Here is a 27,992-nt window from a genome sequence, read left to right as displayed (position 1 = left end):
GCCGGAGAGGGGAACAGAACAGGCAGACTGACGAAATACACTGCTGAGGGGAGCAGCAGGCGGCAGGAGAGGTCTGCGCACCATGTGGGACCCTCCCCAGTGGCCGGGGATTGAACCGGCGCTGCAGAGGCTGCGGGCAGCTTCGCAACCCAGCACTCAAGTGCTGCGCCACTGGGGAGGCCCGCTTCTCATGTATTTCAAGACATTTTCAACCTAAAATACACTTCTCTTAACTCCCGCTGCTCTTTGGAACTACCCCTGCCTCTCACAATCAGATTTTCTAAAACAATAGCTCATTCACCGATCCCCACTTCCTCACCACTCTCTCACTTATCTTTTGCAACCAGGTTTTTGTCCACATGATCATTTTTTCAGGGCTCTGTCCAAGGTAATCACTGAATTCTCAGTTTCATACCCCAGGACCTTTCCTCCACCCCCATCCTTCCTGATTTTCTGTCACATTCTTGACAATCCTCCTTTCCAAACACTCTCTTTCTTTATTTCCATGAAGAGACATTTCTTCTCATATTCTTCTTACCTTGATGACCCTTCACTGACTGTTTCCTCTGGGACCTCTCGATGATGTTCTTCCTTCACAGCTGTTCCTTTTCTGCCTGTACTCTGCCCTCTCTGTGGGTGACTCCCATAACTGTTTCGTTCCAGGCCCACCTTCTCTTTTCCACCAGATCCCTTCAACAGCAAGAGAGGCTCACGGCTGGGTATAGCAGTGGTACTTGAAACTCAAAGTTCCTGACTGAATTCATCTTCTTCTCCAAACCGGAAAGTTCTCTTACATTTCCTAATTTATATGAAAGTATATTTTATCTTTATGATGCTTTTTAGATTTGTCTCCTCTGGTTCACTGTTGTTGCTTCACTCACTACTTTCATGCCCCTTTTGTGTGTCCTCAGGACCTCTCGCCTGGATTAATCCAGTCCTGCCAACTACTGCTGCTATGGCATGTTGTGCACACGGGCAGATTTTCCAAATAAACTCCTGAATCTTAACACTTTATTGCTTGAAAACCTTCAGGAGCCTCTCACTGTTGATCCAGTGAAGCTGTAATTCTTATCACAGCTTTGGAGACTTCCAGCAACACCTAGCTGTCCTTCAGCTTGATCACTAGCCACTCCCCTCCATCAACCTTTTAAGCTTTGTAAATGGTTTTGTTTGCTTATGGTGGTGTTATTCTTTTGGCTGAGAATCTTGCATTTCTACATCAAAGTCCTACATATTAGTTATATTTAGTTCAAGTGACATCTCTTCCAGTTAGTCTTACCAGATTTTTTTTAACAGAAAATGTCCCCCCAATTCCTATTCCACCTTGTATGATAGTTATTTGTGTATGAGTGTATATCTTATTGTTTTATCATTTCCTGGAGGACAGTGGCTTTTTTCTTTGCATCCCACAGTGCCTGAGATAATGCATTTCTCGGATATAGAAAACCGGCCAGAAGTATTTCCCAAATATATTTACTAATGGTTTCTATACTAATTTTTAAAAATTAGTTGAAACTTTTCAACTAGTAACACATATCAATGTATCTTTGAAAAAGTTCACATCCTAATAAAAGGAAAAGTAAACATTTAAGATGTGGATATATAATACAAGAAAATTAAGACCTAAATTGTATGTGTTATACCTTTCTTAAATCAAGATGCATTGGTTTCTGTGCCATTTAAGAACATTTAATTAGAAATACTTTCAACTGTTGGCAAAGGTGACTGCAGCCAAGTGAGGTGTAAGTTACCAGAAAAGATAAGCAACCATCATCATTCTCTACCAGTCAGCTTTTATTTGCTATTATCAGAGGTCTAAAACTATCCCCTATAAAAGAAATTTCCTTATTTCTTGAAACTGTATATCTTAGCATCAAAACATTATTTTGTATTGTTCTGAAGGAGTTATCACTAACGTCCTCACTTGGATGTATAAAGAGCATCTCAATTCAAACATGTGCCAAATGGCCCAACCTGTCGCTCTTGCAGTCTTCTTCTTTCCTGCCAAGGGTAACTCCATTCATCTACCCACTCCAGCCAGTCACCTTGGAATCACTCTGGACTGCTCATTTGCATTCTCATGCTCGCACATACATGATCAGCCCCCCATCTAAACCAATTACAAAACCTATCAGAACCTCACCTGAATCTGCTCAGTTTTACCATCTTCATTGCTACTCTACAAGTCTAAGCCTCTATCCTATCTTATCTAAATTTGCAATAGCTTTGACCTAATCTTCTTTCTTCCTTCTTTGGCTCAATTCAGTCTATTCTCATCAGGGCTGTCAGAAAGAGCCATTCAAATATGAGTCAGGTCCTGGTATTCTTCTGCTCAAAACCCACCAGGCTTCCTTCCTCACAGAGGGCCAAACCAGAGCCTATTCGAGACCTATGGGCCTGTTCCATCACCTGAGCTTTGGTCCCTGACATCATCACCTCCTCCTGCTCAGTCACCTTTTCCAGCCACTCTGTTCTTATTGCTGTTTCTCCAAGAAGTCAGGCTCACTCATGCCTTTTAGGGTACTTTTTCTATTTGTTTCTGGGTTCAGAGCTACACTGCAAAAGGTAAAGTCTGCTGAAATTAAGGTACTATAAAGTAAGTTCCACAGGCTGGCAATGTGTGTGCCTGGAATAGTGCCTGGAATGTAGTGTCTACTCTATAAAGGTGAGGAAAAAGAGGTGAGAAAAATAAAACAGGACTAGAAGATTCCTAACTTACCTTTTTCAAGTTATGTCAAGTAACAAGTGTGCATTTGTTTATTTTTTAACACCATCCTTAAAAACTGGAGAAGGGGGAAAGAAATAAAGAAAGCATAGGGAAAAAATACTGGAAACCTGTACAGGTTCTCTCCTGGTCATTAGGTGAGATCTTTAGTGACACATAGCTGTCATGATTGACAACAACTCACACTCAATACTCAACTAAAGCATTTTTACTTTTCCAGACTACCAAAAGTAAGAATACTTGAAATTGTACATGGAATATAAGTCAACCCAAATCTATAAACATTACATTGGTATTTATTTCAAACATAGATAATCTAAAGAAACTTTTCCCAATCTGAAATAATCTGGGCAAATATGTCATTATTTATGTTACACTGTTACCAAAAGTTGCAAAACCTAGAAGTTATTAGTAGATGATCAAGGAAAGATCTGAAACCTAGTCTTAATCTAGAAAAAATTTAGGGCCTAAGTATTTAACCTAAGTATTTTTATTTTTAAGATTTACTTTACCTATTTATGCATACAAGAACTGGGGTGTAGACCAGAGGTGCAGGCAGGTGAGAGGATTCACCAGAGACAGAGTGGTGCACAGAACAGGCAGATCTACTGACATACACTGTTGAGGGGAGCAGTGGGAGAAACAGGAGAGGTCTGCTGCGCCATGTGGGTCAGCTCCCTGGCAGTGGTTGAACTCATGCCACAGTGGCTGGCAATAGCTTGATAGCACTGAGACTTTAAGCCCTGCGCCACCATGTAGGTCCAAGCCCAAGTATTACTAATCAGTATAACATTGGACAATATTACATTGCAACATGTATTTAACTCCTATGGATTGGGACATTCCAGACAAACCTTTCCAAGAAATTCAAGGGAAAAGTTAGGAAGTTTCCTAGATTATTTTAATGGTACTTAGACACATAGCAACATACTTAAATTGTTCATTTTGAACAGTTTCTAAATTTGAAGAGTATTCTACATTCACCTGCTTTCAGAGGACAGCAGCAGTATCAAACATGGGGTTCAGTTGTCTATTGGGGAAGGAAATTCTATGGGGACTCAATCTGAGGGAGTGGTGGGAAGCAAATATTGTTTAAAAAAAATAAATTTCAAAAAAAAATCCAGGCAGAGGGCTTACCTTTTCCAGTGTCATCTCTGTCTCAGCAGCGTGAGTCTTTTTCAGCTCGATTTTCATCTTTTCTGATTCAGCCTTCAGTTTGCAGACAGCACTCTCATGGTCCCTCGCAGCCCTTTGCTTTTCCTCTTCACGAAGAAGACCAAGCTCTACCAGCTGCTGCTTCCGCTGTGAGTTCACGTTAATCAGCTCTTCTCTCAACTTGTGAACCTGGGCCTCCATGTCAGCAATAACCTTGTTTTTAAAAATGGAAAATGGTCAGAAGATATGAAAAAGAAACTCACAAAAGAACTTCAAAAAGTCAATAAATACAATTTCTTCCCTTCCTCATCTCTCCTTTCCTTTCTTCTTCTTCCCTCATTCTCCAATCCCATGCCGTTACCTCCCAGTTCAGAGGTAAAATATTTCCTAGAACATTGTGGCATATACAGTTTATTCAACTTTATTTGTTTCTAATATCTATGTAGTGAGTATATTACATGTATTCTTCTGTAACTTGCTTTTTCAAATTTTTAAATTATGTTTCTGAGATTCACCCAATATGAACTTTTTTTTTATTTCATTGATTTCTGCTCTTATAGTTATGTCTTTCTCTATACTTACTTTGGGCTTATTTTATATTCCTTGCAATTTCTTATTATAGATATTTAACACATTTATTTTTATACTCTCTTCTTTCCCAATTTATAAAATTAAGATGATAAACACTCCTTTATTGCTTTAGTTTCATCTCTTAGATTTAGATATGTGGTATTTTCATTATTATTTAGTTTGAAACACATTGAAACTCCCATTATTATTCTTTTTCTTTGAAGATGAATTCATGTTAATTTACTTAGAAACATGTATCTTAGTTCCTAAACACACATGGGATATTAGTTTTTTAAGGATGTTGTAACAAAGTACCACAAACTGGGTGGTTTAAGAAAATAGAAATATATGCTCTCACAGATCTACAGGCTAGAAGTCTGAAATCAAGGGTTGGTTCTTTCTAGAGGATGCCAGGGGGAATCTTGTTCCAAAGTCTCATTCTAGTTTCTGGTATTAGCTAGCAATCCTTGCTATTCCTTGGGTTGTAGACACATCACTATATCAATGCCTCCTCCATCTTCACAAGGCTTTCTTCTGTTTGTGAGTCCAAATTTCCCTCTTCTAAGAATACTGGTAAAAATGGACTTAGGGCCCATGCTAATTCAGCATGACCTAATTTTAACTTGATTATATCTGCAAAGACCCTACTTCCAAATAAAGTCACATTCAAAGGTTCTGGGTTGACATGAAATTTGGAGGTAACATCAATCAACTTAGGACATGGAGTTTAATGTTTGCCCTGTTGTTATTCACTTCTAACTGTGGCCTAAGAGTATAGCCTAATTCTTTGAAAATTGTTGAGGCTGCTTGATAGCAAGTTATATAGATGATTTTTAAGAAGTCCCATGAATGATTGCTAAGAAACAAGTATTCTATATTTTCTGTAATTGTTGGGTACTGTGTTCCATAAAAGTTTATTACATTAAAGCTTGTTTGTTATGTTGTTAAAATCTTCTACATCTGATTTTCTTTTTTGAACTTGCATTATTACTTTAAAATGCGTGTTAAAAATCTCCTAATACAATGATAGATTTGTCTATTTATATTTGAAGCTCTGATAAATTTTCCTTTATATATCTTGAGGCATTAAGGTCCAAATATATTCTGTATCTTACTGTTATTTGACTTTTTGTTATGAAATAGTGATCCTTAGCCTCTATATATCTCTGGTATTGATTTTGCCTTATAATCTTTATTGTCTGAGATTAAGAGATATTCATAGCAGCTTGTTGGGGGAAGACAGTATTTGCTTGGTAGGTTTTATTCACTCTTGTTCAAACCTTTTGCAACCTCAAGTTTTAGAGAGTCATCTTACCAATAGCATAAATATTTTGACATCTAAAAAAATCAAATCAATTTTTGCCTTTTAGATCAAGCATTTATCCAATTTATTCCATTAGTTTGTATAAGCTAACATAATTGTCTTTATCTTTTCTCTTTTTGGTATGATTTCTTATATTTTCTGTCATCATCATCATCATCATCATCATCATCATTTGCTTTCTTTGATCATAAGTAAATTAAAATGTTCCTTTCAGTCTTCTTCTCTTTTCTGTTTTTTTTTTTTTTTTTTTTTTTTAGTGACACATTGTATTTTCTTCTCATGGTAACAATAAGAGGCCTCAACACCCATACTTCCCTTCTAAATTTCAAAGTTAATTGTTTTGGATATCTTCCTAAATACTAAAAGAAACTTAAACTTTTTAAGTCCTGTTGCAGGCTTATTAATTTTCCACAGTTGTGATTTTTCCATTCACTTTGTTTTTCTCAACTCAATGGTGCTAATTATTATACTTGGCCAGTAACTGTTTAGAATACTCCCACATCTACCATTGTCTTATTCATCATTCCTTCTTGCAAGTAACACCTCCTGTCAAACCGTTTTCTTTTAGTCCAAGTGCATCCTTCCCAATGTTTTTTTAAAGTTTAGTGGCAAGCACTCTGCTTTTACTGATCTGAAAATATTTTTATGGGTGTCAATTAAATAGTCAGCTGTTGTATATTTGAAGATAATTTGTTTATCTCTCTGCCTTCTTTTAAGCTTTCCTTTTTGTCTTTTGTGTTCTTCTGTTTATTTGCTTCCTTCAAGCACAAACATGTTTTCATTTATTCTGATGAGACATTTTACTCTGTTGAATATGCCTTTAACGAGGACTGCAAAGCTCTTAGTCATAACATTGAATGTTGCTGTTTCATTCTTCTCCACTCCTTTTGGAACGCATTTAGATGTATATTAGAATTTATTATTTCATTTAATTTTACTGCTCATATTTTTCCTTTCACCTGTATTCTGCATATTTTCCTCTAAGGTACTCTCAAATCCATCCAAATTCTTTTTTTTTTTTTTTTCAGGGTGCAGACATCATCCTGCTGAGGGTCTCAGCAGCCCTTTATTTATACATTACAAGCAAACGTGAGAGTACATAAGCATATGTATTAGAGTAGGAAGATAACAATTATCACACCTTTCATAACAACAGCCAAGGGTCTATTTGCCCTCCTGCTGGAGGTCGTAACATTTATTATTCTTTGTTTTATTTTTTTATTTATTTTTTATTTATTTTTTTTTTGGAAAAAAACCTTTAAGTTTTATTCTTTTTTTTTTAAATAATAAATTTTATTTTTATACTCCCCATACAATTGCAGCCCCCCCCATTCTGACCCCAATCCCTCCCCTCCCGCCCCCGCCCCCCTAAAAGTGTCTCTGGTTCATAGTTTTTTGTTGATTTTGATTTTCACTTTCTTAGTTATTCATTTTCCTGGTCCCTTATTTAAGTTTTCTAGATTCCTGCTATGAGTGAGACCATCTGGTATTTTTCTTTTTCTTTCTGGCTTATTTCGCTGAGCATGATCCCTTCCAGCGCCATCCATGTTGCTGCAAATTGCATGTGTTTATCTTTTTTGAATGCTGAGTAATATTCCATGGTATATATGTACCATGCAAATTCTTAATGTTATTCTCAGTTGTTAATGTTTTGTTTATCATTTTTAAAAGTTTTATTGTTTTTCATATATATTCGGTAATTTTTTTTAACTTCCTGGCTACTTTAAATCTTAAATACCTTTAACATCTTTAAACATATGACTATTTTCTATTCTGTGACCACTGATGCTATTTCAAGTCTTTGAAGATCTCAGTTATGCTATTTCAAATTTCTGAAGACTTTTGGTTCATGGTACCTTGTTTTTCTCATGTTGTGTGTTGATACTCTTTTTAAATGTGGTCTCATCTTTACTGAAACATTATCCATTGAAATTAAAAGTAGACTCTGTAACAATCATATGACTTTGACAGATACCTGGAGAAATCAGGATCTCTGCATAACTTTAAAATAGTTATCAGCCTTCAAATTTTTCAGAATACTCTGAGTGACTATGAATTTAGACATCAGATCCTCATGGAAACTGGTTAAAGTTAAGATTTTTCAGAGACAACCCCTCACTCAATGCTAAAAATGAAGTAGATAACCTTCCTGCTTCTAATTCACTGGTTTGTAATTCACCCATACAATTTTACAATTGAAGAACACAGTTGAAATAGAAAGACGCTTAGGGAAACATAAAATGCCAAAAGAAGAAATAGAATGATTAAACAGTCTAATTTTAAAAAGTGAAAGAATCAATAAAATCTTCCCACAAAGAGTACAATGAGCTCTGATCATTTTACAGGTGAGGTCCAACAAAATAAATTATCTGAAAATTACCAAACTTTTTAGAAAATAGTGAAAAAGAAAAATATGCTCAAACTACTTCAGAACTCATAATTTTAACACCAATAACAAGAACAGGAAGACAAAAATTATTGGCCAACTCATTTATAAACATAACAGAAAAGCTTAAATAACTTATTAGAAACCAAGTCCAGAAATGTATAAAAATAAAATATGCAATCACAAATTTGTAGAGAATGCCAAGGCAGTTTAACATTTATAAAAAATCTATAAATGCCAATAAATATCAATTTTAGATGAAAAGGAAAAATTGCTAAACCATTAAAAATTCACCAAAACTGACTTGGAGAAAACTGGAAAATGTGAATCATCTATAACCTTTAGAAAAATTTAAATAGTACTCAAAAATCTTTCCAGAAATGAAATATCAAGCCCAGATGGCTGTACTGGCCAGTTGCACCAAATATTTAGGAAACAAATAATTCACTCATACTAATTCTTTCAGAGGATAGAGAAAGAAAGAAGGATTATTCGGCAACATAATTTATGAAGCCAGCATAATATCAATTTAAAACCATGTCCTGGTCCTCCCTGGTGGTGCAAGGGATTAAGCACTGCACTATGAAGCAATCCGCAGCCTCTGCAGCACAAGTTTGATTCCAGGCCAGCCAGGGAGAAACCCACATGGCAAGGCAGACCTCTCCTGTCTCGCCCGCTGCTCCCCTCAGCAGTGTATTTCAGTCAATCTGCCTCTTCTGCTCCGCACTTTGTCTCTGGTGGATCCTCTCACCCCCAGCATCTCTGGCCTGTACCCTAGCTCTTGTATGCATAAATAAATAAATCTTTAAAAAAATTAAAAATAAATAAATAAAACCACGTCCAAAAACAAATCTTTGGTTAATATTTCTCAACAATTATTAGTAAATAATTAGTAAAACGAATTCAGTGAAAATACATCATGAAAAAATAAGATGGGACATAATGTTGGTGTAATGTTAGAAAAAGTCTATCATATGATTTACTCCATTAAAGTATTAAAAGAAAAAGCCCTTAGATTATCTCAATACATGTAAACACATTTGATAAAATTTCATAATGGAAATGTTTAGGAAAATAGAAATAGATGAGACCATTTTCAACCAGATAATAAGTATTTGCAAAAAAAAAAAAAAGGCATATTTCAGGTGTTCCTCGTTGATAAGTTTTAAAATGTCCCTCTTATGAAGAATGAAGAAAAGAATGCCTACTATCACTATTTGTATTCAGAGGTATATGACAAGAAAAAATAAAATAGAGAACAAAACTGCCTTCATTCATGGATGCTCATATTGCCTACAGAGAAAAAGCAACATGAACATACAAATTATTAGAAATAATAAGAGAATTTATATAGGTGTCTGAATAGAATATCAACATTTTGTGATTTTTATATACTGGCAAGAAAATTACAACTATAACAACAAATAAAAGATTCTTAGAGATGTTTACCAAAAGGTGTACAAAATACTAAAGAAAAATTATAAGCCTTTCTGAAAGACATTAAATAAGACCTAAATAACTGAGAGGTATATCATGGTGTTGGGAAGTCTCCATCAGTTCTCTACAAACTGATCTACAGCATCAGTGCAAATTCAATTAATATTTCAACAAAAGATTTCAAGAAACTCGACAAGCTAAATATAAAATGAACAGAGAAAACATGGAATTTAACCCTGTTAGAAAACACTCCTTTTATCTTCCGAAGAAAAGTACCAGAAACAATGATGATTACTGTATTTCTAACAAATCAAATACCAATTAACTTTATTCTGAAGCAGGACAACTGGTGCACAGTAAACAGTTTAGTTCAGGGAGTAATATGGTCAGGCAATATGTTTAGGCAGGATTATACAGAAAAAACCGAGGTGGTAAAATGGCAAGATCAGGAGGTTTGAATTCAGAATGGTATAAGGCAGAAGTGTTCAGCTGGAGGTGAATTCTTGCTTTTCCCTAGATCTCAGATCTTTCAAGACTTCTGATCATTAGGTAGCTTATAACTCACTGGTCAGCTACGTCAGTCATTCGTTAGTCTCTCCATCTGTGCATCCATCCATTCAAATATCCATCACCTCATTGAATGATTTTTTTTTAAATAATAAATTTTATTTTTATATTCCCCATACAATTGCAACCCCCCCATTCTGACCCCAATCCCTCCCCTCCCGGCCCCCCACCCCAAAAAAAGTGTCTCTGGTTCATAGTTTTTTGTTGATTTTGATTTTCACTTTCTTATATTCATTTTCCTGGTCCCTTATTTAAGTTTTCTAGATTCCTGCTATGAGTGAGACCATCCGGTATTTTTCTTTTTCTTTCTGGCTTATTTCGCTGAGCATGATCCCTTCCAGCACCATCCATGTTGCTGCAAATTGCATGTGTTTATCTTTTATGAATGCTGAGAAATATTCCATGGTATATATGTACCACATCTTCTTGATCCAGTCATCTATTTTTGGGCATTTGGGCTGTTTCCAAAGCTTAGCTATTGTAAATAGTGCTGCTATAAACATAGGGCTGCAGGTGCTCTTTGGAATTGATGTTTCTGTGTCCTTTGGGTAAATACCTAGGAGTGGAATTGCTGGATCATATGGAAGCTCTATGTTTAGTAGGTCCAGAAATCTCCACACAGCTCTCCATAGTGGTTGGAACAGTTTGCACTCCCACCAACAGTACAGAAGAGTTCCTTTTTCTCCACAACCTCGCCAACATTTGTTGTTGCTCAACAACAACAAAGAAAATAATCCAGTCAAAAAATGGGCAGAAGAGCTAAAAAGAAACTTCTCTGAAGAGGAAATGCAAATGGTCCACAGGCATATGAAAAAATGTTCAACATCACTTGTAATCAGGGAAATGCAAATCAAAACTACCATGAGATACCATCTGACACCAGTGAGAATGGCACATTGAATGATGTTTTAAGGAACTAGAAGCTCTATCTCTTGATGGGACTTCAGTGTCTGTTTCTGAAGAGTTGTGTTCTTATTTACATGCAAAGTTTATCAAGGAGGAGGGCTCTTCTAAGGAAATGGCTTCAGATTGCATCCAAGCTCCTGACCTCCTCGTCCTCATTGAGGACTTTTATGCTCATTCCCTGCCTTCCTAGACATTCTTTGGCTGGACTTAAAGATTAGAATTAGGAAGCAGAACATTATGGAAGTGGATAACATTTGGTCATCTATTGTGACTGCTTCATACAGGCTTCAAGAAAAGGACATCACAGAATTCAAACACACCTGTGCTTCTTATGTGAATGGCAGGTGAGGGTAGAGAGTAAAGGCTGAGCTGTGCTTGTTAATCCCTACGGATGCAGAGATGGGTAGTGAAACACTGTCTAAAATTTCATCATTTCAAGGAAGTTACACTGAAATGCCCCAGTAATAAAAACCTCCTCAGATGGGTAGAAATGATCATCTAATTTCTTAACTGGTTATGTCATGAAGACATCAGAGTACTCCTGTATCCACCCCTGTAGTTAAGGAGATTTCCTAGCTTTTTTTTTTTCCAATTTTTATTTGCTTGGTCCTTTCATTTTACCACATACAGGAAGGAGTAGGGCAGTTGGCCTCAATGGCTTGTACATAAATGAGATAATTAACTCATTTTAAGTATCACATATAGCAAGAAATAAGTATACTGTTCTGAGGAAGGCAAGTTGCTGCTTATACACATATAATACTTTAAGCTTACTTTGAAGATTTTGAAAATTCTCCAGGAGCATAAAATAATTCAAGGTCATTATTATAAACACCAATTATCATTGTAAAGTAATATAAATGTATAGGGTTTAAGGGATTGGGGTTAATCTATGGTGACCAATGGATATTCTATAAGTCCTTTTGGAAACATTAATCCTTGCTATTTGCTATTTGCTTTTATGGAACATATACATTTAAATTTTCCATAGTTCTTTCCACTTGCTTTAGATTCTAAATAAGCAGGTCACTATATTACAGCTTAGCTTGATTTCTATATATTTCCTATTTAAAATGTTTTTATATAAATCATCCAAAACTTGGACTATATGTCCCCAAAATTTCACTGAGATCTTTGTCAAGGGAAAATATTGGGAGGTAACTTTCACTGCTAGCAGCTGCCAGCTTATTAGAAAAGAGGAAAAACTTAACTCATGTGTTTTTTTAAAAGATTTACTTTTATTTATTTATGCATACAAGAACTGGGGTATAGGCCAGAGGTGCAGGAGTGAGAGGACATTCACCAGAGACAGTGTGGAGCACAACAGGCAGATCCACTGAAATACACTGCTGAGGGGAGCAGTGAGCGAAACAAGAGAGGTCTGCTGCCCCATGTGGGTCAGCTCCCTGGCTGGGGATTGAACTCGTGCTGCAGTGGCTGCCGATAGCTTCCTAGTGCTGAGACTTTAACCCCTGTGGCACCAGGGAGGCCCTTGTGTTTTTTTTTAAGAATAATTTTTAAAAACCCTGACAACTAGGTTTAAAAATACATATAGTTAGTTATAATGTATATTACATTTACTATTAGTTTGTTATTAGGTAATTTTGGTATTATATAATTCTGGTAATATATTTTAAAAATTAAAATAGACAAAAATATTCTTGCTATTATATTTGGTGGCTGAGCACTCCTATGTCAAAGTTATTTATGAAGCAAAACATAAGACAATTTTTCTTCTAGAACTCTCACCCCATTAAAATTAAAGATTTCCTTTTATTTTGAAATGAAATTCTGAATATACTGAATAAAATATGATTTTTTCAGATTTTATTTACTATCAAGAATGGATATGAAGTGGATATTCAGACTTCAAAGGGAAACATACATATTATAAAGTCAATATGGAATATATGAGGAAAATATGTTGGATCAATAAAAAATAATATTTTTGGAAAAATTTAATATGTCCATTTACTTTATAGAGTTGAATTTATAACATGCAAACTGTATATCTTACATGAGGTCCTATGTTTGTTATTTAAAAACTGAAATTAATCTAAACAGTCAGAGTAAAAAGCATATTTTATTGTGTAATTATGACATACAACATACCCTTTCACATCATAGAGAAAGGAGTGATTTCAAATTAAGTCAAGTGTTAGAAAGTATTTTATATGTGAGGTAATTTTTTCTTGCTGAGTGTTTGCATGGAAATTTCTCTTTTTATTGTAAGTTTATAGGGATAAAGTTTCCAAAATGTACCCCATAGGTTATAGGAAAGACAAGAAACTGATAGAAGCAGAAAAGAGAATTGCTCGGAACACAGGGAATGTCACATAAAAGTCTGGGTGCAAAACCAGGTCTCAGATTCCTAAGGCAGCAGATTTTCTATTTTTAACCTGCTGCTTCTAAGCTGTAAATAGAACTTTCTTGACTCATAACACCTATGTCCTATTAAATGGAAAATATTTTTTAAATCCCTGAAATGACTAAGAGATAATTAGAAGTAAGGGTCAGCAGATTTACCTTTACAAGTAATTGAGAAACTTCATCGAGATCCAATATGCATATTTGCATATATTCAAACAAACACAGTCAAAGTAAATTTGTATTTTTAGGCTCTTGCTTGGGTTACTATGCCTAGTAATTAAAATTAAAATCATTAGTCTACAATGTGATTCAGTGAAAATATTTCCACTGCAACTTGCAATTATGAGGAGGTGGCTTAAATTCCCCCATTCCAAAAGAGCAATATATCTCTGGAAGGCATTCTAAACACAGAATTTAAATGTGGTACTTCTTACGAATTGCACGATGAAAGAGAGGACAGAGCTTAACATATAGGAAAGGCAGGAAAACCTTAATCTGATTAAAAATTTCAGAACAGTTAATGCTCGGTTTTGGTGCGTACTACAAAGGACTTACGTCAAGAAAGAAAAAGTATTTTTACCTTCAAAAGGAGAGAGAACTCTAGGGAGAAAACACAAAGCAATAGGGTGAAAGTACAAGAGAAAAGTACTCATTAATTCCCATGCCTATCTGAAGAAAAAACTTCAAAAGAAGTGGAACATTTTATGAGTCACATGAACTGGCAAACATGGTTGCATTTGTTTTTTGTGAGTGATGACTACACTGCTAAAAATTCATAACTGATGTTGAAATTTCCAGTTTTATTCTAAAAGAACCACCAAATCATCTCATTGAAAATAGGTCTTGAGGAAAATGAGTAAAAACTCATAGCAATTTGCTTTTAGGTTAAGTTAAAATTAAAGGGGGAGAAGATTCATAGCACATTGGTTTATTTTTGAAATTTGCAAATGAAATGTCTACTACACTTTAAATGATTATGCATAACATCTATTTTATAGATTAAACTATATAAGTAAATAACAGTGGCACAAAATATAAATATGACCATATCTTCCAGATTCAAATGGAAATATTCCACTTGAGAATGATGACACTAAGTTAGACACTTTCATCAAATAGCACTTTTAATAATCTCATCTTGAAAAATGCAAAATATGGATATTAAAAAGCTAACACAGATATATTTTCCATAACTCACTTTAGTGCAACATCAGGGCTACCAAACACAAGGACTACATGTCAGGAAGATGTTATTTGCAGCATCTAGAAACACTTAAAACTATTTTCTTGACAGTGTGATTCCAGGAGTGACAGGTGACCTCTCTGGCCTTCGAAGAAGGATAAAATTCAAGCTGAATTCTTCTTCCCTACGAACCTTCTTCTATAAAGAGTGACATTCAAGTAATTGGAAAGTGGATTTTCAACACTCTCCCTACTTACTCTACTTCCCCCTTTCCAGGAAAGCAAAGTTTTGACCTAGGTTTTCTGCCAGTTCTGAATTAGCCACTCTGTCCAAACATTCTGCGCACACTCCAGGTCACAAGAGCCCACATGCACTCCTAGTGCCATTCAGAAAACACTAATTACTGTGCCAACAACAATATGACTTTAGTAAAGCAAGGTATTCAGAAGTTCTGGCTGCTTAATGAAATAAAAGAAAATCTAGAGCACGCCAAAGCACAAATCACTACATTTTTAACAATGAGCTGATGAAAGGGAGGACAGTCCTGCTCTAGTCAAAGATGACTCAGCGGCTGCCTCCTTCAGAATGGACATGCTGAGCGTCCCCAGTTATTAGTGCTTCTAATAGCAACTCCATCCCACTGCATACTTGTGTGTCATGTGCACTTTGTGCAACTAATTATTAAAACGCAGAAGGATGACATGAGATGTTTTAAGTTGGTGCCATGGGAAAAAAAAAATGGAATCACATTTGCAATTTAAGTTTTCAAAAGAAAAAATATGTCAATAATCTTGTCTAAAGGAATAAATATGAAAAATGAATATTAACACTATAGTCTTTTTTTTTTTAACACCAAACACCAGACTGCAATTGAGGATACCTAATTTAATATCTATCTCTTTTCATTTATTGCATACAACAGTATAATTCTTGGTAGATCTATTTCTAGGAATGTGAAAAGCAGCTCAAAATAAGTATCCACATGAAAGGGAATCCATTCTAATGCCATGAAGACTGTGCTGGTAAATATCATCAGTACATTGGCACCTCGCCAATCATCTTCAAAGACAGCTTCACTGTCCAGGTAGGTCTCCCCACCTCTCAGTGTTCTGACACTAAGAGGTGTATTTAGGGTATTGCCTTAAGACAGAGAGGGCGGGCACCTTGCTCTTAATAGACTCCAATTGTGAAAAAGCATCTTGGATGATTTTGACATCAACACAGAAACCCCATGAGACTGTGCAATAATAACTTACTAGAACAATTTGTACTTTTGTACATTATCTGTTACTTGCTGCTTTTATTTCTCTATTTATAAACGAAGTTTCCAATTACTTAATATAAAAGGAAATTGTGTAGGCAAAGCCAATGCAAATAACTAGAAAAAAATACACTAACAAAACCCATGGTGACATGATTTGCCTTTGCTTACAAATATAAACCATATAAGTTAGTCTTCCACTTTAAAATTACTTTCAATTATATTAACTTTTTTGTGGGGTTTTAGCTGAGGCATTATTAGAGTTGGCATAAAAAAGGTTGTTTTTAAATATACTCAAGTGTATATTCAAAAGTATAAATAGTTCTATAATAACCAAGACACAAGAAACATGACTCATAATAATGTTACAATATAAAATAAAGGTTTTTATTTATAGAAGAACTTAGACTATCATTTTTAAAGATTCTTCATACTAAGTATAAAGCTAAGCTCTTTTCAAGGTATTATTGCATCTGGTAAAACAAGACAATTACGAAATCTAAGTTATACATCTTAGCTAGTCAGGTGCTTAGCTATAGGCACACTGATCCTACTTATAACTCTTAAAACAAACTGGGGGAAAGTCACCTAGATCAGGACTGTGGATATCAGTGGATTTTCAAAATCAAAGAAAAATGCTGTCAGTAAATTTAATGAACAACAAAAAAATTAAATATTTCAATTAGCTTCAACATTTTTATGCCAAGTCTTATAAAAGATATGAATTGTTTTTCTTCACTAACTAAACATGAAATGTATTTTAAAATTGAGTTTTGTTGACAAAGTGGTCTATACAATTTAATGCAAATCTCTGCTAAAACCATACTGTGATGAAACAAATCTGTCCATCTAACTTCCTGAAACTTACACTGCTCAGTAAGCAGCAATTTCCCACTGCCTGTTAACCTACTGGTGGCCTCCTAGCTGTCTGTTGTACTTGCTCAGTCTACAGAATAAAGTTACCTGACATTACATGACACTGATGATTTATGGGATTTTTTTTTGTTCAGAAAGTCCTTTCATCCTCTCTCCTACCTACCCTCAAGCACAAGCTGGCACTTGCCCATTCACTCACAGGTTCATTTGCTGCTGAGGAAGGGCACACCCAAAAGGCTTGAGCCCAAACAGATCTTGCATGCATAAATAAATCTTTAAAAAAAAAACAAACAGATCTTACCTCCCAGATAGGCTCACAGTCATGAACTTTGGTCGTGGCCTGTCAGGTTTACCTGCCTGACTAAACCTCTTTGTTACTCTCCATCTCTGATACCTGTTTGCTTCATCATCCAGGGGTTGGGCTTCAAGCAAGGTTACTACCTCCTCCTCAGATCTGGTTTTGTGATTAGTTTCTTTGAATTTATGTGACTACATCCTTTTTTATCTCCTGTTTTAACTACTTGGACTCTCAAAGCTCTTTATCTGAACTGTTGGTCTGACTTCATTATCCTTAAAAATGACCTACTTGGATTTCTGACCCTCCAAAAAATTAACGATTCATATTAATATTAATACCTAGCTACCTAGATTCTGGTTTGTTCCCTCTGCCATTTCCCAAAAGTACTGAGCTTATCAGATTTATGCCAGGTCGTTTATTGAGCCATATATCCCCAAGAAACCTGTAAATCCTAATAAATTATTAGACTAAGAATAAATACCTGTGAAGTGTTGAAACAGAAATACACGTTGCTATGGATACAGAACTCTATGACCTTAGTTTTATTCTATGTAGTTCCAAAGCAAAATAGCCAATAAAGAGGCAGAAACCTAACCAAGGATGTTATCGAGGAAATCAGAAAGTACATGTTATTTTTATTAGCAGAAACTTATCTAAAGAGCTTGTTTGTTTTCATTGTTTGTGCAGCAAAATGCCTTGAACGTGGGTATATACCACATATTAATTTCATAAGCCATAGGAAAGATCTTTTCCCAGTTCTGTATCATTACAATTAAATGTATATAACAAAGTGGATGCTATTAATTAAGATGTGATATATAATGCAAACCACATCACTTAAACAATCCTCTGCACATCAATTCTGCATTTTAGGAAGAACATTGTATGTTGTGTGCATTCCACATGCTTCAGCATTTCACAAGCAGCTTCACAGACTTATTTGAAATCCTTATAATTATTGCCATTTCCATTAAGATTGATAAAACGGATGTGCTGAAAGATGAATTAAGGTATCTGTTTTACTTTTAAACCCTGCAAGTAGCAATTAAGATTCCCATTTTACTGACAAAAGTTTTCTTCATGAAAATTTTTTACTCAAGTGTTTTTTAAAATTTTCCAATACACATAAACAAGCCAAATGTGTAGAAGGACTCATGATGGACACAGCACCTGATGGCTTGTGATTTCCCAATTCCGATCATCGGACCAAAAGGACTGGGATACCATGGAAAACTGCTCCAGAGCCCATTTTTTGGTGGGATGATTGTGTGTTGTGTTCTAAAAGATTTCAGGTTATCAGTAGAAGGGAGTATCCCCTGTTCTTTAAACTCACTCAACAGGACACCTGTTACTGCCTCTTTCCTTCCCTGTCTAATACTCCCCATTCCTTCACTTAAGTCCTGGAATTTCCTCCCCAATAAACCACATGCTGACTAATCCTTGTATCAGTGCTATTTTTATAATAACCCCAACCATGACAATACCACACACAACTGAGCTTTTGATAATGTGTTTTGCAATTACACATTACTTTGTAATGTAAAATTGCAAAGGAAGTGGCAGGCTGGGTTTCTATTAATATGTCTAGTGATCCTTCATTCCAGTTAATTTCTGTAGCCATTAGTTTAAAAATTAGAATGCATGAAATTATTTGATGTGATGAGATACAAAGTAGCAAAGAGCTTTTACCCAATAATTCACTCCTTGAGTATAGTATTTTAGTCATTATATGTAATTTTTTTTACATCTTTAAGTGAATATTACTTAGAAGTATTAAGAAGTTTGCTTTCAATGACCTTTAACTAATTTAGTGAATTGTTAAGAAGTGATTTTGAATAAAATAAAACTACAGCTATACAAGAAAAAGCTAGTCACACAAGCTAAGAGAATGAGAGCGGGCATGTCTGGGAGACATTCACAATTGAGAATTGCTTTCAATACATTTCTGGTGGATGGGAAGTAAGACAGGACTAGATGGAGAGCTGGGGGATAAGATGGGCTGTGAAAGCTGGGAGCTGGGAGGTGACAACAAAGCTGGGAGTCCATCACAACCCTTCGGGATGCTTGGGATCCAGTTACTATGAAGAAGGTAAAACAAGCCCTGAAGGTTTGTGTGCAGAGGAGATGGACTCACCATGACCTACAGATTGTAGGCAGTCCTCGTGGAAACAGGAGGCTCTCCCTTTCCATCTTCAACTTCCCACTCCACCCCCCAAAATAAATAATGAGCAATTAGGGGAAACCTGTGATTTCCAGTATGAATTCTGCATGCCCAGAATGAAGCATTCCTCATTTCAACATGTAAGGATTCTGGATCCTAACCTATCTTTCAGTACTAAGGTTATCCCCACTGCATCCCAGAACCCACACGGGATTCCCCACCCAAGAAGAGCCATATTAGAAGGTGGGATGAAAGAGAGATTCTCTCTACACAAGTCAGTTATCCCACAAGTGTGACTGTGCTTGACTGAGTAATGTCTCCAGTCCCCAAAGATGTCCACATGCTAATCCCAGAAGCTATGAATGTGTTCCCTTACACCGTAATAGGACCATTGCAGAGGTGATTAAGAATTCTGAGATGGGAGAGTGTCTTGGTGTGTGATGTGGGCCTGATGTCATCCCAGGGCCTGAGGAGAGGGAGGACAAGGGTCAGAGGCACAGTGAAGGCAGGTGGCAGGTGGCCTCCAGAAGCTGGAAGAGGCAAGGGAACATATTCTTCCCTGGGACCACAGGAAGCAATCTCCTTACCAATAACTTGATTTTAGTTTTGTAAGACTAATTTCAGATTTCTCACCTTCAAAACTATGGGATAATAAGTTTCTGCTGTTTCAAGTCCCCAAATTTATGGTAAATTGTTACAACAGCAATATGGGAAATGAATACACCATTCATCTTATGTTAATATGAAGAGAAAGTAAGAATCACCAGACCTAGAAGGAAAGTCAAGAGAAGTAAATATGAAGGAGAAATAGAAAGATCAACCGAAAAACCGACCCTGAAAGGAAGAGAGAATTCAGGCACTGGGACTAAAAAAAGAAATTCTAATTCATCCATTTGGAGAGAGGGAAATTTATTACACCTACAAAATGAAAACAAGATACTCTGGAAAATAAATAGAAAAAGTACAAAAAGATCTTAGAGTTTGAAAATTCAGCAAAAAGGGAAGAAAATCAACAAAAATACTAAATGAAAGACAAAATGAAGAAAAATTTGAGAAACAGATCAAGAACTGAAAGGGTTTCTGAGGCCCGTGATTTAGGGTGAGACCCAGCCTTGGGGGTGGGAAGACTGAGCTGTCTGGCAGGATCACAGACCTCTGATCACAGTGAGATGCGGAGCTGGTGCAAGATATCAGCTCATCGTCTTAACTTTCCTTAGCTAAGTGATAAAATCAGATTCTCAACCTCAGTCTTTGACTACTGAATAGTATTTATTGATTCCATACTCAGTATCAGATGAGAAAGTTTATGATTATGGTAGAAACAAAACAGGAAGTCGAAGGCTCTCTGGAGCACAGAGCTAGGCTACTTTATTGAAGCATTTTCCGCCTTTGTATCATTTTTATGAGAACAGATGCAGCCAACTTCACACATTAACTTCAGAGGCAGAGCAGAGAAAAGGCTCTGTGTGTGCGTGTGTGCATGCGCACGTGGATGTGTGTGTGTGCTCGTTTTGGTCATCAGACATAGCTTCAAACAACTGTCTTATTATTTTACCCCTAAACGTTAATTTATTGCCTGGAAAAGAGCTAAAGGAGTTCCTGAAGATGATCTCAGACTGTGCTCCCTTTGCCAACTAACTATCCTTAATTATAACATCATACCCATTGGCTGTGGATAAAAAGAACAAGCCATGGCCCTGTCATATGCAATTCACCAGGACACAGTCACCACATTTGTCCTCGTTGTGGCAACACTTCAGGAGTATGAAAGTAGGATTTCTACATTTTTAAATTTAGCTTATATACCAGAGAGGCACCTAGAAAGCTTCTAAGGTAAGCCATGCCAATCTCAATGACCACTACCAGACCACAAAAAGAAAGACATTTTCTACACCAACCTCCCTCCCTTTGAAGATTTTAACATAAAGGATGGACAGGAATATTATTCCATACCATGGGAGTATAATTCATCCCTTGGCCAATCCTGGTGTCTTTGAGCTAAGAACTAAAAAAGGAACATTTGCTGGTTAAATTCCTGCTTCATATGGACACAGTAGCTTCTGCAGGGGGAACTATATATAGATAATTTTGCATTTATTACAAAAATTAAAAAATAAGAAAGGAGAGGGACCTCCCCGGTGGTGCAGCGGTTAAGCGCTGGGTTTCGAAGCTGCCCGCAGCCTCTGTGGCGCCGGTTCGATCCCCGGCTGCTCCCCGGCCACCGGAGGAGGGTCCCACATGGAGCGCAGACCTCTCCTGCCGCCCACTGCTCCCCTCAGCAGTGTACCTCGGTCCTTCTGCCTGCTCTGCTCCCCGCTCTGGCTCTGGTGAATTCTCTCACCATCCCGCGCTTCTGACCCAGTGCTTGTATGTATAAATAAATAAATAAATCTTAAAAAAAAAAATAAGAAAGGAGAAAAATTATACCCCTTTAGTCATGAGAAAACTCTACAAGGGCAGTGCCTAAGAGCACTGTTGAAAGACACCTGCCCACTGACCTTTCCAGGGTGGCTGAGGCCTCCTTCACAGATCATCACCACTCATTCTGTCTGTAACACAAAGTTTCTCCCATTATTTTTGATTTATGTTTCTTTGTTTTTTACCCTTCTGACTGAGTGTATCTTACTCATTTTTGCATCTTTGGTAGTTTGTAACATGACTAGTTAGCAACACACCTGAAACTAAGAAGACTTTCAGTACATGTTGTATGAATAGTCTATGATTTTGCTTATATAACCAAGATGGTAACCAATCCTCTAAAGTCATTATTATTTGGAGAGTTAATAAACATCCCCGGCATGTTTTAGAACTCTGAAGCTGAAAAAATATGATATGGAACAAGCAAAGCCAAGACATAGACCAAACTGTGAAAAAGATTTAAATATATTGACTAGTGTTCATTCATTCACTGATTAAGCATCGGTACTTGGGCCAGGCTCTCTGGCATGTTCTTGGGATGCAAAGATACATTTGGTGTAGTAAGTCTGGAAGACACTAACATGTAAATAATGACATTATAGTAATTACCGTACTCTTCCTGTACATGTATTTTTGTTGTTCTGTATTAGAAATTCTGTGAGAACTCAAAGAGATGGGGATGATAAGTAGCTGACAATGTCATCTAGCAAAGGACAAACTAAACTAATAAACTGAAATGAACTGGTGGCTTCTCTAAGAGGGTGGTGACTGTCAGCCTCTTCCCCTGGAATCTAAGCCAAGTGTGAAGTCACTACTGGCTCCCTGAAGGGGCCTAGACTGGCTGTCCTATGACTCTGCTCTTGTTGCTCCATGAATCTGCCTTTCTCAATGCAGATGTCCATAAATGTTTGCTGAGACCATAGTTTGTACCAGAAATCTTTGAGATACAGTGTACACAGAAGTGTGGAAAATGGATCAAGTCCCTTTTGTTCCAGTCTACTTGAAGAAATAGACCAAAAAAAAAAAAAATAAACATATGATACAAACTGAAAAAAAGCAAGGGAGTTCACAAACAAGGTGCTCTGACAGAGAACAACAGGGGGGGACCTGTTTACAAAGAGTCAGTAGGGAGGCCTATTTGAGTGATTAGGCTCAAAGAAGGAGAAGAAGATAATCATGCAAAGGGTTAGAACAAAGGTCTCCCAGTTCCAATGACCAGTGTGGACAAGGCTGGAGGACAAGCTCAAGTACAGTGTATTTCAGCAACTAAAAAGAAGCCAGTGTCGTTCAAAGATATATGGCAGGGGGGGCCTCCCCGGTGGCGCAGCGGTTGAGCGCTGGGTTGCGAAACTGCGCGCGGTCTCTGCGGCGCCGGTTCGATCCCCGGCTGCTCCCCGGCCACCAGAGGAGGGTCCCACATGGTGTGCAGACCTCTCCTGCCACCCGCTGCTCCCCTCAGCAGTGTACTTCGGTCCTTCTGCCTGCTCTGCTCCCCGCTCTGGCTCTGGTGAATTCTCTCACCCTCCCGCGCTTCTGACTGTACCCAGTGCATGTATAAACAAAACAAACAAACAAACCAGCAAACAAATAAATAAAGCATGCCTCTATAAAAAAAATAAAAATAAAAAAAAAACAAAAAAAACAAAGATATATGGCAGGGGGAGAACAGCTGGAGAAATGTGGGGATGCCACAACAGGGCCAGATCAGGCAGGGTATTGTAGGCCAACCTAAGAAGTTTGGATTTCATCCTAAGCATGAACTTAGAGTGGTTTCAAGCTGGGGAGTTTTCTAATCCAATACACAGTAACATGACTAGTTAGCAACACGCCTGAAGTAAGAAGGCTTTTAGTACATGTTGTTCTGAACCAATGTCATATGACTATTGAGAGGAACAAGGGAGAAAGCAAGACTGTCCACTAGGAGGCCCCAGTAGAGGGCCAGGTGAAACATGGGAGTGAAGGAAGAGAACAGATGTATTTGGAGGTTGACCATCTAGTGTTTATGGATGGAGTAAGAGACAGAAGCCTGTCAAGAACGACTTCCAAATTCTGGCTTGAACACTGAGTACATAGTTAAGCTACATAGAGGCATAGAGAAGATGGGGTTGCGGGTGGAGAGTGGAGGTTTCAGTTCAGGGTATACGAAGTTCAAGTGTTTGTGAACTGGCTAAGAGAAGTTGCCAAGAGGCAGCTGGATATTTGTGTTCGGTTCTCCGATGAGAGAGAGGAACTTGGAGGTTATTAGCAAATGGTTATTATTTAAGGCCACTGACATGTGGATGATCACTCAACGGAAGAATGAAGACGAGGGAAAAAAGAAGTGGCCAGAATTTAACATTAAGGGTAATGCAGAGGAGCCAACAGAGAAACAAGAAACCCAGATGATGAAGTGGGAGGAGCAAGAAAAAAACTAGGGCTAATTGAGAAGATACAGACATAATTCAGTAGGACAAAGCAAAAGGGATATATTCAGTGATGAAAACCTGACCACATGGCTAAAAGCAGTGAAAGATCGCCTGGTCACAGTGTAATAAAAAGTGGAGCTATAATAGGATTCCAGAGTGAAAGCCGTGATGATTACAGTGCGAGAAATCCAACATCTTCCAAGGAACTCAGTAAACTCTTACAAATCTACAAAAAATATGTTAGGCATAGGCAAAATGAATTTCCTGCTAAATCCTATATGAAAGTGTTTTACTTCATGCTTCCTCTTAAGGAGAATATAGGGGAAGGGAAAACATTCTAGACTGTGAGTCAGGCAACAGACTCCTTTGCAAGAAAGATTTAAGGGGGTGTTGCTCCTTTTTTGTTTACCTATTTTGATAATTAAAAAGTATACATGTTCAGAATTTCTTCAACTGGTGTCTTGGATATTACTTTGTAGTTTAAAATAAAAATTCTATTTGAAGATAAAAAATAGTGAAGAATATAAAAATCTATATGATGTTACCAAACCTTCCAAGTAAATGGAAGAGCCATTTTTCATTCTGGGAAAGCAGACTTCAAATTTCTACTGTAAAAGGGCCTCCCTGGTGGTGCAGCGGGTTGAGCGCTGCACTGTGAAGCTGTCCACAGACTCTGCAGAGCGGGTTTGATTCCCGGCTGGCCAGGGAGAAACCCACATGGCACGGCAGACCTCTCCTGCCTCGCCCGCTGCTCCCCTCAGCAGTGTCTTCTGTCCATCTGCCTGTTCTGCTCCCCACTCTGTCTCTGGTGAATTTTCTCACCCTCCCACGCCTTTGACTGTACCCCAGTTCTTATATAAATAAATCTTAAAAAAAATTTCTACTGTAAAACAGGTGCACATTATCTTATAAAATTTTTCTAAGGGCACGAGACCACTCTTTATTCTGGATAACTATTAGAAAAATTTTAAATAATCATTTTTTACTTTAAAGTAGACCTAGATCTCTGTTCTAGGTTTGTAATTAAAACTACTTATCTAGTGATGTAACTATTTAGCTCAAGATAATATTTATCATTCAACAGTATACTGACAAAGGCTCTGCTCTCATAAATGATCCCCCTTCCCCCACCACCAGCCAGGTCAACAACTAGCTGATGGGAAATATTTTAAAGCAAAATGAGTAATTTTTTCAAAATTAGGTAGTTTTCTTTTTTAAGAAAAATGATTCGAGTTTTTCAATTTACTTCACCACCCTGCAATGCACTTGAACACATTATCCCTGCAAGAATATGTAGTAAAAGAGAGGACGCGTTTTCAAACACTTCTTGTCAAATTTTAAGAGATACCAATCAAGCAAACACCTCGCTAATCGTCATGAGACTGCTGTTTTAATTAACTGGTGATATTTTTGACTAAGAATCTCAGATGATGAAACTGTTTTTCCTTGTATTGAACCAGCTTGGCCCAGACTAGCCTGTCCCGCAGTGACATGTATATTGAATACAAATCAGACAGCACAGCTTTAAATCTGTGTTGCAGCTCTCATTTCCAATTCGAGAACTGTACTATAATCATAAGCTTCTGGTGGATGAAAGGAAATCAGCTCTCTGAATATTAGCTAATGCCACATTTGCAAGTCCTGAAGAGATCTGTGCTGTTAAAAAAATAGATCATTTCGCGTGAACCTATATATATGAATTGCTTTGTACTGCTCAACTGATAGAAGCAATGCCTGTGCTGGGATTAAACCCTTTTCATCATAAAACCTCATCTGGTTCGGAGTCCAAGTCCATCAAACCTTTTTCCTTTAAAGTCCCGCCTTTGATTCTACATCAATTTATTCAAACCGCAGCTGGGTGGCTGAAAACGAAAGGACAGCATCATTTAAACCAACCATGTTCCCAACTTGAAAGAAGGGCTATAATTAAAAAAATGGGCATAAAAGAATGGAAATGGGATAATATTTTTTAATGGTAGTTCAAAGGCCGACAGATGTCAGAGCCTTTGAAGATGTCAGTACACCAAGCAAGGAGTTGCCATAAAGAGGCTCGCCTGAGAGGTGAAGCGGCTTTCTAATGGCTGAAAAAAATCCTTGCACACACATCCTTGTGTTTTTAATTTGTCAGAGTTTCTGCAGTATTTTCTGATTAATGACACATGATTATAACTGCATAACAGGCATATTTTTATAGTTGGTTAAATGAAGAGTTTATTCCACATTCTTTCAGAACTAGATAAGAATATGGACACTTCGCTAGGAAGCCCTAAACTATTCTGATTGCTTCACATATTTATGCTAATTTTGTGGGACTGGCCAAATTCAGAGTTACTGTATGTTGCCAGCTTTTGTTCTCTAATGGCTTGATTGCTAGTAACATTACAATTCACATGTGGTAGTGAGGACAACGCCATTCGCGACTGTTTCTTTCTTTTCATGTACATGAACAATATGTGCCTGAATAATTAATTTGTGCACCGAGTCATGTCAAACCAAATTAATGTTGGAAAACATTCCTGAGCTCCATCTAAACAACCACGGGCTGCTGTAGGGTTTCAGAGGGAGCTGCTGAAGGGAAAAACTGCAGCTCTAGCTTCAGCATGACATGAATACCTACTCAGAAAGAGCTGCAATACCGCATGTAAAGTACCAGGGGACGCTTTGCTAGGATTTGGGGGAGGGACTCAGAGTGTCCCCAAACTATTTGCCCTTCTAAATAGTTCTGACATGTCAATTTGATTTGTTCTGTGAAATTACCCTCACAATATTCATGAATGTTAACCACAAGTCACTAGCGGGTAGTAGCAAGAAAAGGTTTTCCCACCAATGCTTATAATTTATTTCAAGAGGGCGTACAGGGGAGAGGGCGTTCACAGACTTTGAAGTCAGATAGATTTGGGTTCAAATCCCAGCCTTTTCACGTAAGAGCTATACCGCTTGGCTCTGTCTTCCTTTCTGTAAAATCGGATCTAATACCTACCTCCTCCCAGAAAGCATCTAACTCTGTGCTCAATTCTTTACCCTAAAATAAGCCATACACAGAAAAATTAAAACTAGGTCATTTTTAGTTGAACATGTTCGTATTTCTATATACAACAAAATCACATTTTAGTGAAAATGACCCTTCTTTTAAAAGTAGATGCTGAAATTTCCCAAATTCCAGGCCCAAAAGCTCATATTGTCTCCTTGATGCTGTAATCTGACATGGCCGGAAACGGTCAGACCCTCAAGCCTGACAGCCAATCTTTAGCCCAATTTGTGAGGACACCCATACAGACAGCTCATGGGGGCAACCAGGCTGGGGTTGGGGTACAGGAGAGGGAATAGCATTCTCAGGTAGGACCAGGCAACAGACGAGATAGAGAGGCGTCAGCAGTGCCCTCAGCCCAGAGAGAACAGCTCGTCTACACGTCTATATGTCTACATGTCCCTCACGTCTATAGCCTCAAGAAGCTGAACTGCAACCTTCTCAGTTTTGGGGTTTATTTTCCTAATAGGGAGTTGTTTCTGCTTTTGGGTCCCTGGGTGACTATAATTTAACCATTACCACCCCGCACACCTCTTTGGGCAAATGAAGACTGCCTTTTGCATCTTCTTACTTCCTATCCTTCAAGCGAGTCGTCTGTCTACAAGCCCCCGACGGCATCCCACCAGGAAGTCACCTTCCAGCAATTCCCCTCCTCTTTCCTCGTTTATACTCTCTCTTTCCAAGACTCCCATTTCTTCAGTGTAATGGCTTCAGCTCCATGAGAGGAATCTGGCTAGAAACAACTTCAGATGTGGTAGCTGGGATGGACACACCAAGTCTCTCAGCCCTTCCTTCTAGAGAAACTTCCCTGCTTCCTTCAGGCGCAGTCTTCTGTCAGGTGGTGCAGGGCAGATAACCAGATAAGTGCAATTATCTCATTTGCAAAGCTTTATGAACTTGCTAAATTGCCTGGTGAGACTGT

The 27,992-nt window shown here is 37.4% G+C and overlaps 1 protein-coding gene across 1 annotated transcript in view; it reads right to left on the bottom strand.

The window, feature by feature from the left end:
- Positions 1–27,992, bottom strand: part of CEP112 (centrosomal protein 112) — a gene marked incomplete at both ends in the record, with an annotated part of 340,823 nt that overhangs the window by 127,765 nt on the left and 185,066 nt on the right. The window contains 2 exons of the mRNA XM_084238043.1: positions 539–690; positions 3,863–4,093. Coding sequence (XP_084094169.1) covers positions 539–690; positions 3,863–4,093 — 383 coding nt within the window. The remainder of the gene's footprint in view (positions 1–538; positions 691–3,862; positions 4,094–27,992) is intronic.

This window comes from Talpa europaea (assembly GCF_964194135.1).
Source record: "Talpa europaea genome assembly, chromosome: 7".
Classification (NCBI taxonomy): Eukaryota; Metazoa; Chordata; class Mammalia; order Eulipotyphla; family Talpidae; genus Talpa; species Talpa europaea.
The sequence above is the reverse complement of the archived record's forward strand: the minus strand, read 5'-3'. Positions and strand labels throughout refer to the sequence as shown.